Below are 15390 nucleotides of genomic sequence, written 5' to 3'. Positions count from 1 at the left end.
TACATTGCACCTTCCCAAACATTAGATGTGGTGACTGTATTTGTTTTCTTTTTTGGGCTTTTTTCCCCTGTTTTCACCTGGTGATCCAGCCAGTAACACACCCCCTGTATTAGAGTGCCTCCACTCTGGATGAGGGTGCACAGGGGGACACCTTAGAACAGCAGAATTATCAGTCTGGGGGGAAGGTAGTGTTTTGATTTAAATACATTAACACGTTGAAGCTGAACACCAGCTAACACATATTAAACAGATACAGCAAGAAGTTCCTTTTGGGGTAAAGGTTTATTTATATACACAGTATCTTACAAAAGTGAGTACACCCCTCACATTTTTGTAAATATTTTATTATATCTTTTCATGTGACAACACTAAAGAAATGACACTTTGCTGCAATGTAAAGTAGTGAGTGTACAGCTTGTATAACAGTGTAAATGTGTTGTCCCCTCAAAATTACTCAACACACAGCCATTAATGTCTAAACCACTGGCAAAAAAAAGTGAGTACACCCCTAAGTGAAAATGTCCAAATTGGGACCAAAGTGTCAATATTTTGTGTGGCCACCATTTTTTTCCAGCACTGCCTTAACCCTCTTTGGCATGGAGTTCACCAGAGCTTCACAGGTTGCCACTGGAGTCCTCTTCCACTCCAACATGACGACATCACAGAGCTGGTGGATGTTAGAGACCTTGCGCTCCTCCACCTTCTGTTTGAGGATGCCCCACAGATGCTCAATAGGGTTTAGGTCTGGAGATATGCTTGGTCAGTCCATCACCTTTACCCTCAGCTTCTTTAGCAAGGCAGTTGTCGTCTTGGAGGTGTGTTTGGGGTCGTTATCATGTTGGAATACTGCCCTGTGGCCCAGGCCTCCGAAGGGAACGGATCATGCTTCAGTATGTCACATTACATGTTGGCATTCATGGTTCCCTCAATGAACTGTAGCTTCCCAGTCCCGGCAGCACTCATGCAACCCCAGACCATGACACTCCCACCACCATGCAAGACGCACTTGGCAAGACACACTTGTCTTTGTACTCCTCACCTGGTTGTCGCCACACACGCTGGACACCATCTGAACCAAATTAGTTTATCTTGGTCTCATTAGACCACAGGACATGGTTCTAGTAATGCATGTTTTTAGTCTGCTTGTCTTCAACAAACTGTTTGCGGGCTTTCTTGTGCATCATCTTTAGAAGAGGCTTCCTTCTGGGACGACAGCAATGCAGACCAACTCAGTGGAGTGTGTGACGTATGTTCTGAGCACCGACAGGCTGCTCAGACCTCCACCCCTTCAACCTCTGCAGCAATGCTGGCAGCACTCATAAATCTATTTCCCAAAGACAAACTTTGGATGTGACCCTGAGCACGTGCACTCAACTTCTTTCGTCGACCATGGCGAGGCCTGTCTGAGTGGAACCTGTCCCATTAAACCGCTGTATGGTCTTGGCCACTGGGCTGCAGCTCAGTTTCGGTCTTTGAAATCTTCTTATAGCCTAGGCCATTTTTAGGTAGCCCAAAAATGATTTTTTTCGGATCCTCCGAGAGTTCTTTGCCATGAGGTGCCATGTTGAACTTCCAGTGACCGGTATGAGAGAGTGAGAGAGATAACACCAAATTTAACACACCTGCTCCCCATTCACACCTGATACCTTGTAACACTAACGTGTCACATGACAACGGGGAGGGAAAATGGCCAATTGGGCCCAGTTTGGACATTTATATATTATGATATATAAATAGGAATAAATAAAAGCTGATCATTCTAAGTACCCCTGCAAGTGTTAAAGGATAAGTTCACTTTTTAAAATAAGCGTACATCTTCTTTTTTGCAGGTAAAAAAAAATGTGCATTTATTATTATTTTTGTTGGGAGCCTGGAAAGCATTGCACCCATTATCAGCAGATCTTGGGTGTGCTATGCAGGGCTCTTGCACACTTTGTGTGTAATCTGTTTGGCCGTATGGCCAAGCAGTTACACATTAACAGCGTTGTGGTAGCTCATTGAGAACTACAAGCCGACAGCCACAAAGGCTGCTGGACCTTGCCGTTTTCTATTCACAGTACTCTATGAACGAGTGATGTGGCTGGATGGGCGGAGAGACAAAGAGTCGGGGAAGAAGATTACCTGCCTCCTGTCACATCGGGGAGCCAGGGAGGTTTGGGGGCTGGTGGATTTGTAACATATTAACATTGTTACATTTGTAACGACCCTATATATGGGTGGAACATGTTAGAAAAGGTAAAATTTTACCTTTTAAATGGTTTGTCTCATCACTGTAGCTGCAAGAGAGCTTGTTCCATTGAAAAACGACAAACCCACTGGCTGGAATACCAGATGAAAATAGAAGAAAGAAAGCCTAAAAAAGGAAACTAATGCAGCCATAATATCTAAGAATTAGAATAATGTTTGCTTTTAGATTTAATACTGCTTTAAAGTGATTGTAAAGTAAGAAGGTTTTTTATTTATTTCAGGTACTTGTATAGCGCCGTCAATTTACGCAGCGCTTTACATATACATTGTACATTCACATCAGTCCCTACCCTCAAGGAGCTTACAATCTAAGGTCCCTAACTCACATTCATATATACTAGGGACAATTTAGACAGGATCCAATTAACCTACCAGCGTGTCTTTGGAGTGTGGGAGGAAACCGGAGTACCCGGAGGATACCCACGCAGGCACAAGGAGAACATGCAAACTCCAGGCAGGTATTGTCGTGGTTGGGATTCGAACCAGCGACCCTTCTTACTGCTAGGCGAAAGTGCTATCCACTACACCATGCATAGTATGCATTAAGATAAAAAAACCTTCTGTATGCAGCAGCTCCCCTCAGCCCCCCCAATACTTACCTGAGCCCATCTCTATCCATTGATGTTGCAGGAGTGTCTCGGCTGCCCGGGACTCTCCCTCCTCATTAGCTGAAACAGCAGAGTGGTGCCATTGGCATCCACTGCAGTCAATCAAAATCTGTGAGCCAATGAGGAGAGAGAGAGGGTGGGGCTGAAACCACAACTCCATATCTGAATGGACACACAGAGCAGCAGCTCGGATGCCCCCATAGCAAGCTGCTTGCTGTGGGGGCACTTGGCAGGAGGGAGGGGCCAGGAGCTCCAACCAGAGACCCGAGAAGAGGATCGGGGCTGCTGCGTGCAAAAACACTCCTCCAGCTAATAAAGGGTCTTGATGATATTGGTTATGAGAAAAGGTTGCGAGCACTGAACTTATTCTCTCTGGAGAAGAGACGCTTGAGAGGGAATATGATGTCAATATACAAATACTGTACTGGTGACCCCACAATAGGGATAAAACTTTTTTGTGGAAGGGAGTTTAACAAGACTCGTGGCCACTCATTAAAATTAGAAGAAAAGAGGTTTAACTTTAAACTACGTAGAGGGTTCTTTACTGTTATGCCCTGTACACACGGTTGACGGAAAAACTGCGATCGGATTGTGTTGTCGGAAATTCCGATCGTGTGTGGGCTCCATCGGACTTTTTCCGTCGGAATTTCCGACACACACAGTTTGAGAGCAGGATATAAAATTTTCCGACAACAAAATCCGATTGGTTAAATTCCGATCGTGTGTACACAAATCCGACGCATAAAGTGCCACGCATGTCAGAATAAATTAAGAGATGAAAGCTATTGGCTACTGCCCCGTTTATAGTCCAGACGTACATGTTTTACGTCACCGCGTTCAGAACAATCGGATTTTCCGACAACTTTGTGCGACCGTGTGTGTGTGCAAGACAAGTTTGAGCCAACATCCGTCGAAAAAAAATCCATGGATTTTGTTGTCGGAATGTCCGATCGATGTCCGATCGTGTGTACAGGGCAAAAAAGCCGCAAGGATGTGGAATTCCCTTCCACGGGCGGTGGTCTCAGCGGAGGAGCATCGATAGTTTCAAAAAACTATTAGATAAGCACCTGAACGACCACAACATACAGGGATATACAAGGTAATACTGACATATAATCACACACATAGGTTGGACTTGATGGAGTTGTGTCTTTTTTCAACCTCACCTACTACCCTGTTTCCCCGAAAATAAGACCTAGCGTGATTGTCGGTGATGGCTGCAATATAAGCCCTACCCCCCCCTGTTTCCCCGAAAATAAGCCCTACCCTGAAAATAAGACCTACAAGGACTTTAACTAGGGCTTATTTGGGGGGTAGGGCTTATATTGCAGCCATCACCGACAATCACGCTAGGTCTTATTTTCGGGGAAACAGTGTATGTAATTATGTAACAAGTGTACCTTTAGGAATATTTCTTCTCTATTCATGATCTGGTGACAACTCAAAATTTCTCATCAATTTTAGTCTCAGTGACAATGGCTACCAGGACAAATATAGTAAATGTTTCTAGCAGAGAACACAGACAGTGATCAAAACCTCTGACAGAGGTTCTAACTGTTCAACACTCCATACAAAACCCCAAAAAAAAAGTTTTGAGTTTGGATAAACTTTAAAGAGTCATCATATCCTAAAAAATATTTCAGTGTTTTAAGACACTTTGATCCACTGCAGGGTCTTTACTGCTACCCAGGAGCCAAATATCACATGCTGGCATTTAGTTCTTTGTACATGAATCTCAGCAGCTGTTAAATGTTCAGAGTTTTAAACTTTTCCATTAAACATAGCCTAATTGGCATATAATCGCTTTAGGATACTTTGTTTTTTAGAATGTTTTGCCTTACTAAAGCTTTCAGCTCTGATCACATCAGGGAGGCCATATTTCATACAACATTCTGCCCACAATGCTATCTCAGACATTGTGATTACATGAATTACTACATAAAAGTAAACCTTTAGCTTTGCTAATGAGCATGTAATAACATTTGCCTGTAACAGCAGGCATCATACATAATCAGGACACACTGCTGCTTTTTTAAGGTGCCTTTGTGTATAACAGATTATTCCTTACTTCTGGCTAGTTGTTGTTAAATTAAGCAATGATCTTGTGTCTGTAGGCCCTCTGTCATATAACTGGACTGGCTCTCTCCATGGATAAAGCTATTGGATGTGTTTTCCCACTCCGGTAGAGTTCCTCTTCTCCACCCTTTTATGGTTCTTATTTATTCTTTTTTTTTGTTTATTTTATCATATATAATGTATATTTTTACTATTTTTTTAATTTAGCTTTTGTCTTTCTCTTTCCCATTTTTTTCACCCTTAAGGCCCCTTACCCACAGGGTGGGCTCCGTTAGAGTCCACCTGCTCAGCGGGGAATCTGTCTGCTGACCCCCGCTGTGCAGGCAGATGGCTGGTCCGTGTCTGCTCCGCTTATGCAGAGTGGACACAGACACAGCCGGCTCTACGCTATGAGCAGTTGATGTAATAGGACCACCTGTCCATTTATACCCAACTGCCATCCAATCCGATTCGCCAGAGGGATGGGGAACAGATCCCCATACGACTGTTTTTAGAGGATAGGATCAGATCGAATGTCTGCGGGTATCAATGGACACATGTCCATTGATGCCCATTTGCTCCATAGAGGAGACTGGAGGGTCCGCCTGAAAAACTGACAGGCGGACCCAATCGGTCCACCTGTGTGAAAGGGGCCTTAGACTACTTTCACGATAGTTTAGCCCCCGATAGTTTGCTGCATTCGGAGGCAGCTAAACACTACATAGTTACATGGTAGGTGAGGTTGAAAAAAGACAAAGGTCCATCAAGTCCAACTTAGAGTATGTGTGTGCTTTTATGTCAGTATTACATTGTATATCCCTGTATGTTGTGGTCATTCAGGTGCTTATCTAATAGATTTTTAAAATTATCGATGCCCTCCGCTGAAACCACTGCCTGTGGAAGAGAATTCCACATCCTTACTGCTCTTACAGTAAAGAACCCTCTACGCAGTTTAAGGTTAAACAGCTTCTCTTCTTATTTTAGTGAATGGCCACGAAAAGTTTTATCCCTATTGTGGGGTCACCAGTACGGTATTTGTACATTGAAATCTTATCCCCTCTCAAGTGTCTCTTCTCCAGAGAGAAGTTCAGTGCTTGTAACCTTTCCTCATAACTAATGTCCTCCAGACCCTTTATTAGCTTTGTTGCCCTTCTCTGGACTCTCTCCAGTTCCAGCACATTCTTCCTGAGGACTGGTGCCCAGAACTGGACAGCATACTCCAGGTGCAGTCAGACCAGAGTCTTGTAGAGCGGGAGAATTATCGTTTTATCACTGGAGTTGATCCCCTTTTTAATGCATGCCAATATTCTGTTTGCTTTGCTAGCAGCAGCTTGGCATTGCGTGCCACTGCCGAGCCTTTCATCCACTAAGACCCCCAGGTCCTTTTGCATCCTATATTCCCCCAGAGGTTCTCCCCCTAATGAGTAGATTGCATTCATATTTTTGCCACCCAAATGCATTTACATTTTTCTACATTAAACCTCATTTGCCATATATCAAAGGGAGGATCCTAGTTACTAGTACCTAAAAACAGGGTGACACTGTAGGTACTTGGAAAGAATGTGCCAACGTCCCCAAAATTGTGAATACAGCAATATGGAACCTAGGGAAATAGGACTTTAGGGGCACAAGGATATTTAAACTATAAAAACATAGGAATAGTTTTTAAATTTTATTAAATAGTACAGAAAAAGACATATTGATTTAAAAACAATACAAAATACATGTAAAACCTTATTACATATACCACTTGGTATATGTAATAAGGTTTTACATGTATTTTGTATTGTTTTTAAATCAATATGTCATTTGCCATATAGTTGCCCACCCCATTAGTTTGTTCAGCTCTTCTTGCAAGGTTTCCACATCCTGCAGAGAAATTGTGTCCCTGCTTAGCTGAGTATAATCCGCAAATACTGAGATTGAGCTGTTTATCCCATCCTCCAGGTCAATTATGAATAAATTAAATAGGATTGGTCCCAGGACAAAACCCTGGGGGACCCGCTTTCCACACCGTACCAATCCGACTACTCCCCTTTATCACTACCCTCTGAACTCTCCCCTGTAGCCAGTTTTCAATCTGTGTACTCACCCTATGGTCCATGCAGACAGACCTTAGTTTGTACAGTAAAAATCTAGATACACCACGTCCACGGGCCTTCCTTTAGCTAGATGGCAGCTCCCCTCCTTATTGAAGGTTAATTGATTGGTTTGGCAAGAACAATTCTACATGAATCCATGCTGATTACTGCTAATGATACTGTTGTCATTACTGAAATCTTGTATATAGTCCCTTATCATCCCCTCCAAGAGCTTGCATACTATTGATGTTAGGTTAACTGGTCTGTAATTCCCAAGGATGTATTTTGGGCCCTTTTTAAATATTGGTGCTACATTGGCTTTTCTCTAATCAGCTGGTACCATTCCAGTCAGTAGACTGCTCATAAAAATTAGGAACAATGGTCTGGAAATTACTTGAACGAGTTCCTTAAGGACCCTCGGGTGCAAGCTATCTGGTCCCGGTGACTTATTAATGTTAAGTTTTTCAAGTCTATTTCTAATTCTATCCTCTGTTGGCCATGAGGGTGCTTCCTGTGACGTGTCATGAGGATAAACATTACAGATTTGGTTACTAAAGCCCCTCGTTTCCCTCGTGAAGACTGAGGAGAAGAATAAATTCATTATTTTCGCCATCTCTCCATCCTTAGTAACCAGGTTCCCTTCATCGTTCTTTATGGGACCAATATGATCTGACCTCCCTTTCTTACAATTTATATACTTAAAGCGGAAGTAAACCCATCCATTTACTGGTTCCAAAAACAATTTTATTTCCAGCACTTGCCAGAAATGTAACACTCCCGTTGGTTGTGGTCTCAACCAAACTGTCAAACCATCGAATGGCTGATGTCATAACTGATCACATGTGCAGCATCATGGCAGTTGTAGATTAAACAGAGGCAAAGATGGCAGCTTCCTTGGCTGAAAACGATAGGTGGGTTTACTTACATTTTAAAGAATTTCTTGGGATTTTTTTTTTACTCTCCTCCGCTATGTGCCTTTCGTGTTCTGTCCTAGCCTCCCTGATTACACCCTTACATTTCTTGTCTCCCTGATTTCACCCTTACATTTCTTGTTGCATTCTTTGTAAAGCTGGAATGCTGATGATGATCCCTCTGCCTTGTATTTTTTGAAGACTTTCTCCTTTGCCTTTATATGCATTTTTAAGTTGGAGTTATGCCACCCAGGACTTTTATTAGCTCTTTTAAATGTATTTCCCCTTGGGATGCACTGGCTAATACCCTTATTTAATATGCTCTTAAAGCATACCCATTTTTCCTCCGTGTTCTTTGTTCCTAAGATTTTATCCCATTTAGTATCATCTAGCAATGATCATAGTTTAGGGAAGTTGGCTCTTTTTAAATTCACTGTCTTTGTATTCCCCTTATGTTTCCTATAGGTGTGATTTATACTGAAACTAATTGACCTGTTATGTCTGTTTCCTAAATTGCCCCGTATTTCCACATTTGTGATCAGGTCTGTATTGTTGGTAATCAGTAGGTCTAGTAACACTTTGTTTCTAGTTGGTGCATTTACCAACTGAACCACAAAATTGTCCTGCAAGACATTTAGGAAATGGCAAGCTTTAAATGAATGCACGGTTGTTTCTGCCCAGTCTATGTCTGGATAATTAAAATCCCCCATTATAATGACACTTCCCATCCTTGCCACTAATCCAAATTGTGATAGTAGGTCCGCCTCCCCCTCCTCCCTCTGGTTAGGGGACCTATAGCATACTCCCAGTATTACTTCCTCCCTTTGTAGCTTTACCCATAAGGACTCCACCTCCTCCCTTGCTCCGTTAGTGATGTTGTCTCTCACATTCACTTTTACATCATTTTTGATATACAGGCATACCCTTCCCTCTTTTTTACCCTCTCTATCCCTCTGGATACCTACCACTACCTCTGGATGCAACATCACGCTGATGAAGGAAGCTAAAGGTTCTACTGAAATGTGTTCCGTGCAGAACTCCTGGTGTTTGTTACGGGCTGTCATGTCCTCCCCACATAGTATTTCCTCCCAGCACGACTCTGGCTCTTTTCGACTACACAGCAGACTCAGCGGCTGTGACCGCAGCTTCTGCCATCACAGCTCCACTCCCTGTGTTGCTCCCCACGCTCACACAGGAGCTTTGGTGTAAAGGCGCTACAACCTTCCCACATAACAGCTCCACCTGGTGCTCGGACCTCGAGGCTACCGACACCTCCAGCGTACCACAATAAGGAAAGGGATGGTCGGCACTCAGGATGACATCCAGACAATGGTATTCCTTTATTAAGTTAACATGTACAATGCTGTAACAACATCCTACGTGTTTCAGTCATTAGTCTTAAGCCATGATTAAGGACTAAGGTCCAAAATACATAAGCTGTTTTTACAGCCTTGTACATGTTTAATTATTAGAAATACTAGATTGTTGATGTCATCCTGAGTGCCGATCATCCCTTTCCTTATTCTCACACAGGAGCTCTGGCTTCGCCTTTCCAGCTGCTTGTCATCTCTACCCGCCAGCAGCTCAAGTCACCCACCTGCCTGGGACCAAGGACTGCATTCCAGTGACGATCAGTGCTGCCTATTAGTGCCAATCTGTGCAGCCTATCAATGTCATCTAATAGTGCCAATCAGGGCCCCTCAGTGCTTCCTATCAGTGCTTTCTATTAGTGCCAATCAGTGCCGCCTACCAGTGCCAACCATTGCTGCTTGTCAGTGCTGCCAATCGGTGCACTGAGTGCAGTGATGCAGAAATTACCTCAGCAGCCAGGCACATTGTCCATGGCGGGGGGCCTGGTGGGGCACAACTGAAATATGTTGATGTTTATTAGTTCCACATGCCAATCTGTAGTATAATAGGTAATCACCACACTACTATTTACAATAAACTACTGGAGGTAAAATAATAAAATGTCAGTAAAAGGCCTGCCGCTAATCACTGTTATGTGTTCCCACGCCACAAAAAAAAAGTGCAGCTCTAACTTACTGATCAATAACTTAACAATAATGGTGGAATCCTTTAATGTATGGAAATCTCAATAGGCTTAAATATTACGACAATACCGGTCTCTGATCACATATAATGCACATCAAACTGAAAAGAAGACATACTGTATAAAATGAAACTTAGCAGGGATGGTGAAAATCCCTCCTATAGATGTTTGCTATACAGATTAACAAGTGCAACAACTTTTTAGTTGGGAGGTTCACACTATTTTAGCACTTTGTAATTTTTATTTTTTAGATTGTTACACTTAATATTATATGTTTTAGTTACTATTATAATGTGAATATTTGCATTTGAAGTAAATTTTCCACCACCCTTGCTAAGTCCAGGTCTTTATGGACCTTGCTTTGTGCACTGGTGAACAGTCATGTTGGAAAAGGAAGGGGCCATCCCCAAACTGTTCCCACAAAGTTGGGAGCATGAAATTGTCCAAAATGTCTTGGTATGCTGACGCCTTAAGAGATCCCTTCACTGGAACTAAGGGGCCAAGCCTAACCTCTGAGAAACAACCCCACGCCATAATCCCTCCTCCACCAAATGATTTAGACCAGTGCACAAAGCAAGGTCCATAAAGACATGGATGAGCGAATTTGGGGTGGAGGAACTTGCACAGAGTCCTGACCTCAACCCGATAGAACACCTTTGGGATGAATTAGAGTGGAGACTTCGAGCCAGGCCTTCTCACCCAACATCGGTGCCTGACCTCACAAATGTGCTTCTGGAAGAATGGTCAAACATTGCCATAGACACACTCCTAAACCATGTGGACAGCCTTCCCAGAAGAGTTGAAGCTGTTATAGCTGCAAAGGGTGTGCCCACTCAATATTGAACCCTACGAACTAAGATTGGAATGCCATGTTCAAGTTCATGTCATGCCATGTTTATGTTCATGTTCAAAGTTCATGTGCGTCTAAAGGCAGGTGTCCCAATACTTTTGACAATATAGTGTGTGTGTGTGTGTGTGTGTGTGTGTGTGTGTGTGTGTGTGTGTGTGTGTGTGTGTGTGTGTGTGTGTGTGTGTGTGTGTGTGTGTGTGTGTGTGTGTGTGTGTGTATATATATATATATATATATATATAAGCATGTGTTTAAGCTTTGGGGTACACACCCTAATGCAATAGGCTGCACACTCCTATGGATCCAGTGATAAAGGTAGCTAAAGCCATCCACAAATTTTGATATCTGTAGTAAAAGTCATTCTGCCGCCCCCTAAAACATCCTTACTGGTCATTGATGCAGCCCATCCCACGAAAAGACCAAGGTCTGAAAAGCAGGGCAAAGCTATTTGCATATGGAATATCTGTAATGATTGATTGACCCAGTCACAGAAGTTCTTCCCCAAGTTGGAGAAGAATGAGCTCTTCCCACATTTCGCAGCCCTCTTTTTCATCTCTTAGGATGGACTAGATTGTAAATTAGTTTATGCACGGTCTTGTTCATCTACAGTATCATACAGTATCCTACTCTTGTACATACTTTGTTCTCAGCTCAAGTTGCATACCCTTATTATTTCACGTAGAGTGCAGTATAATATGTTGGTGGTTTGGAACTAGTGTTATGGAAATGATTAGGAGCTCCAATCGAGCCCAAGGTTATCTGCTGCTGTCTCTAATTGGAAAGTGTGGCTATGCATGCATATAAAAGTAAACACTCTGAGACACGCTCAGCTCCGTTACTTTTTACACTTCTAATTTATTCAAGGCGGTGCTAATGTTTTATACACAAAAATACGTCATTGCTATGTTAGTCTAATAGGTACATCTCATTGGTTAAGATAGAAAAGAAGATGGAGAATCTTCATAACGAGGTTTGGCTGTCCTTGGTTTTATCTTCAGTTCCGCGTTCTTCTGATGTGTGGGATGTAGGGGGTACCCGCCATTTTGAGAAAAATATAGGAACAGAGCAAACCTGTATACTTATATAATGAGTAAGGAGAAAAATATGTATGCACATAAGAAAATAGACATTTTCAGATTATTATTATTATCTACATCACATTCCTTCACACTAGAAGATAGGACAGTGTACGCTTTTCCTTCTTTTTTAAGCGGAAGTAAACCCATCGTTTTTAACCGTTTCAAAAATCAGTTGCATTCCCTGCATGCTGTAAATGCTAGATGTCACATTTACTGGTTCTCTCAACCAAACTGTCAAACCATCCAATGGCTGGTGTCATAACTGATCACATGTGCAGCATCACTGCAGTTGAAGATTAAACAGAGGCCAAGATGGCAGCTTCCTTCGTTGAAAACAATAAGGAGGGTTTAGTTCTGTATCCTCTAAATTTCTATGGTGTCTTTGCAGGTATGGCAAAAACATTGTACTCCATATTCTAAATGTCATGGTGTTGATTTACTAAAACTGGAGAGTGCAAAATCTGGTTGCAGCTCTGCATAGTAACCAATTAGCTTCCAGGGTTTTGTCAAAGCGTAATTGAACAAAGATGAAATTAGAAGCTGATTGGTTTCTAGGCTAAGCTGCATCAGATTTTGCACTCTCCAGTTTTAGTAAATAAACCTCATTGTAACAAAGAATTAAGGCAGGCCATACATGGGTCGAATTTCGAAATAATTTTCTTATCTAAGAATTTCCGTTCGTATTTCGCACCATTAGTGTGCTGCATCAACAGACGATTTTCGTGCGGCAATCAAAATTGAGTAATCGGACATGTTGGAAATTTTTTAAAAAACGAACGATTTTCTAATCAATGGTGGGAGAATCGTGCGAGAAATGTAATCGAAAAAGAAATGCGCATGTGCAAGAAAATAAAATTCCCGGAAAGAAAAGAAGATTCCCAGCCACGAAAATTCTTTTCTGTAGCAAAATGAGGTAAAATTGAAGGCTTGGTTGGCCTAACTTTGAAATCAATGGTGGCACCATCGGATCACAAAATGCACAAATTTTCTGATTTTCAAAAGAAAATTCTTTCGAAATTCGACCACGTATGGCCAGCCTAAAACTATATTTGCTTCTTTTACTCTTTTTGATACATCCCAGAATGTTCAAAGCCCTTATAGTGGCTTCCTGACACTGGGTGCTGTCAGTCAGTCCACCCAGCTGGCTTTTACTTTTTGTTGGATGCCAAATGGCACTTCGAAACAAAGGGGTTTAAGGGGACAATTTTCATTTTGTAAAGATAATTCAAAACTTACTAAAACTAAATACACCACAAGAGATGTGACTATGAGTTAATTGCAGTGTTTGAACATTTCTCAATTTCAGCTTTTATTGGAAGAAGGAACTTTGAACAAACAGATATTTTCAAAATAAATTGTGAGCCATCATTTAAAAAATGAGCTGCATTAAACAGTGAAGTGTTTGTCATTATCCTTGTGCTTGAAATGGATTCTCATTTACTTAGTCTTTGAAATATTTTGATTGCTTTCATGTCTCCTATCATGTCAAGGAAATAAACTCGGGAAACATTTTCATGTGTTCTGTATTGTCATTGCATTTTAATTAATATTTTTCGTCAAAAAGGTAAGCCATTACTTTTTTTTTTTTCAAAGACCTTGAATGCGTGAGATCAACAATATTTAGCAAAAGGGAAGAAAATGCATGAAAGTATCATGTCAAAACTTTATTTTTGGTAATTTATGCCATAAACTTGTCTTAAAGCGATATGAGAGAAATATATGAGCCTCCATTGCCGGACATTCTTCTCAAAAATTCCTTTTTGTTGGCTGTGTGGCTCCAGTACTTTCTAAGTTCCTGACCTAGAACGGATATGCAGCTAGTGAATCCAATCATTTCTGATGCGGTCAGCCTATGTATTTTTTCTAGTACAGGTCTAGTAAAAGCCCAACTTAACTTTCAGCTCGGACCAATGATTATACCATACCTGTAAAAAGCACTTTCTGCAATACCTTGTCTCCAGCACCGTTCCCTGCAGAAGCTTTACACTGCCAACTGTTATCGATCCTCTTTGGGTTGACCACTTGGCATCCGCGCTATAGTCAAAAGATGGCTACAGCGCGGACCTCAAATGCCAGGAGGGCGTCCATGTATGTCCTCCTGTTCTCGCGGCTGCTGATCACGGAGCAGGGTAAAGGGCCAATCACAGCGGGCCCTTTATTATTATTATACACAATTTATATACAGTTATACACAATTTATATACAGTTTACGCATCGCTTCACAATGTAGAGGGGGGACAGCACAATTACAGTACAGTTCAATACAGAAGGGACGGGAGGGCCCTGCTTGTAGAGCTTATATTCTAAAGGGAGGGGGTGGTGGTACAAAAGGTAATAGATGCGGTGAATGATTTGATGGGGGTGGCTCAGGGACAGTTGTTAGGTGGGTGTGGCTTCCCTGAATAAGTGAGTTTTCAGGGATCTCCTAAAGGTGAACAGGGTAGGGGCTGATCGGATATACTGGGGCAGGGAGTTCCAGAGGATGGGAGGGACTCTGGAGAGGTCCTGAAGGCAAGCATGAGAGGAGGAAACAAGGGAGCTAGAGAGCAGGAGGTCCTGGGAGGAGCGGAGGGGACGATTTGGGCGATATCTGCAGATGAGGTTGGTGATGTAGCTGGGGGCGATGTTGTGGATGGCCTTTTATGTTGAGGTTAGCATTTTGAATTTTATACGGTGGGGTAGAGGAAGCCAGTGAAGGGATTGCCAGAGAGGGGCCTTTACCATGTGATCAGCTGTCAGCCAATGACCGCTGATCATGGGAGTAAACTGAAGACGGTTACCGGCTATCAGCGTGAAGAAAACAATAAAGCTGCTAACTGGCTTCTGTTAGAGGGACATCGGTCCCCTAAGTGCCCACCAGTGCTGCAAATTAGTGCCCTCCAGTGCTGCAAATTAGTGCCCTCCAGTGCTGCAAATCAGTGCCCTCCAGTACTGCAAAACAGTGCCCACCAGTGCTGCCAATCAGTGCCCATCAATGCCTCATCATTAGTACCTCCTGATCAGTGCCATCTATCAGTGCCCATAAGTTCCACCTATCAGTGCCCATCAGTTCCGCCTCTCCATGTCACCTATCAGTGCCCATCAGTACAGCCTTGTCAGTGAAGGAGAAAAGCTACCTTAAAAACTTATAACAAAATATGAAAAACTTTTTAGTTTTGTTTCAAAATGTTTGGTCTTTTTTTGTTTAGCAAAAAAATAAAAAACCCAGTAGTGATTAAATACCACCAAAAGAAACCTCTATTTGTGTTAAATAAAATTTTTATCAATTTTTTTTTTTCAAGTACAGTGTTGCATGACCGCGCAATTGTCATTAAAAATGTGTGAGAGCGCTGAAAGCTGGAAATTGGCCTGGGCAGGAAGGGGGTATAAGTGCCCAGTAAGCAAGTGGTAAATGGATCATTCAACCCAATTCATGTGAGCCCAGTCTGCAATGAACACTCTCCCAGTACAATACTACAAAGAGGTAGCAGTAGGCAGTTCTTAATACAGTATTTCAGGTAAAAATC

General features: G+C 42.2%; 1 protein-coding gene across 4 annotated transcripts in view; it reads left to right on the top strand.

The window, feature by feature from the left end:
- SLC36A4 (solute carrier family 36 member 4) overlaps positions 1-15390 on the top strand; it is a 474855-nt gene that overhangs the window by 243145 nt on the left and 216320 nt on the right. The window contains exon 12 of one of the 4 annotated variants that reach the window (XM_073612995.1): positions 13191-13394. The exons of the other annotated variants lie outside the window; for them this stretch is intronic. Coding sequence (XP_073469096.1) covers positions 13191-13264 — 74 coding nt within the window. The 3' untranslated portion in view covers positions 13265-13394. Of the gene's footprint in view, positions 1-13190; positions 13395-15390 lie in introns of those variants that run through there. 4 annotated transcript variants of the gene reach the window in all.

Source organism: Aquarana catesbeiana, linkage group LG02, assembly GCF_042186555.1.
Source record: "Aquarana catesbeiana isolate 2022-GZ linkage group LG02, ASM4218655v1, whole genome shotgun sequence".
Lineage (NCBI taxonomy): Eukaryota > Metazoa > Chordata > Amphibia > Anura > Ranidae > Aquarana > Aquarana catesbeiana.
This window is presented reverse-complemented; position numbering and strand designations above follow the sequence as displayed.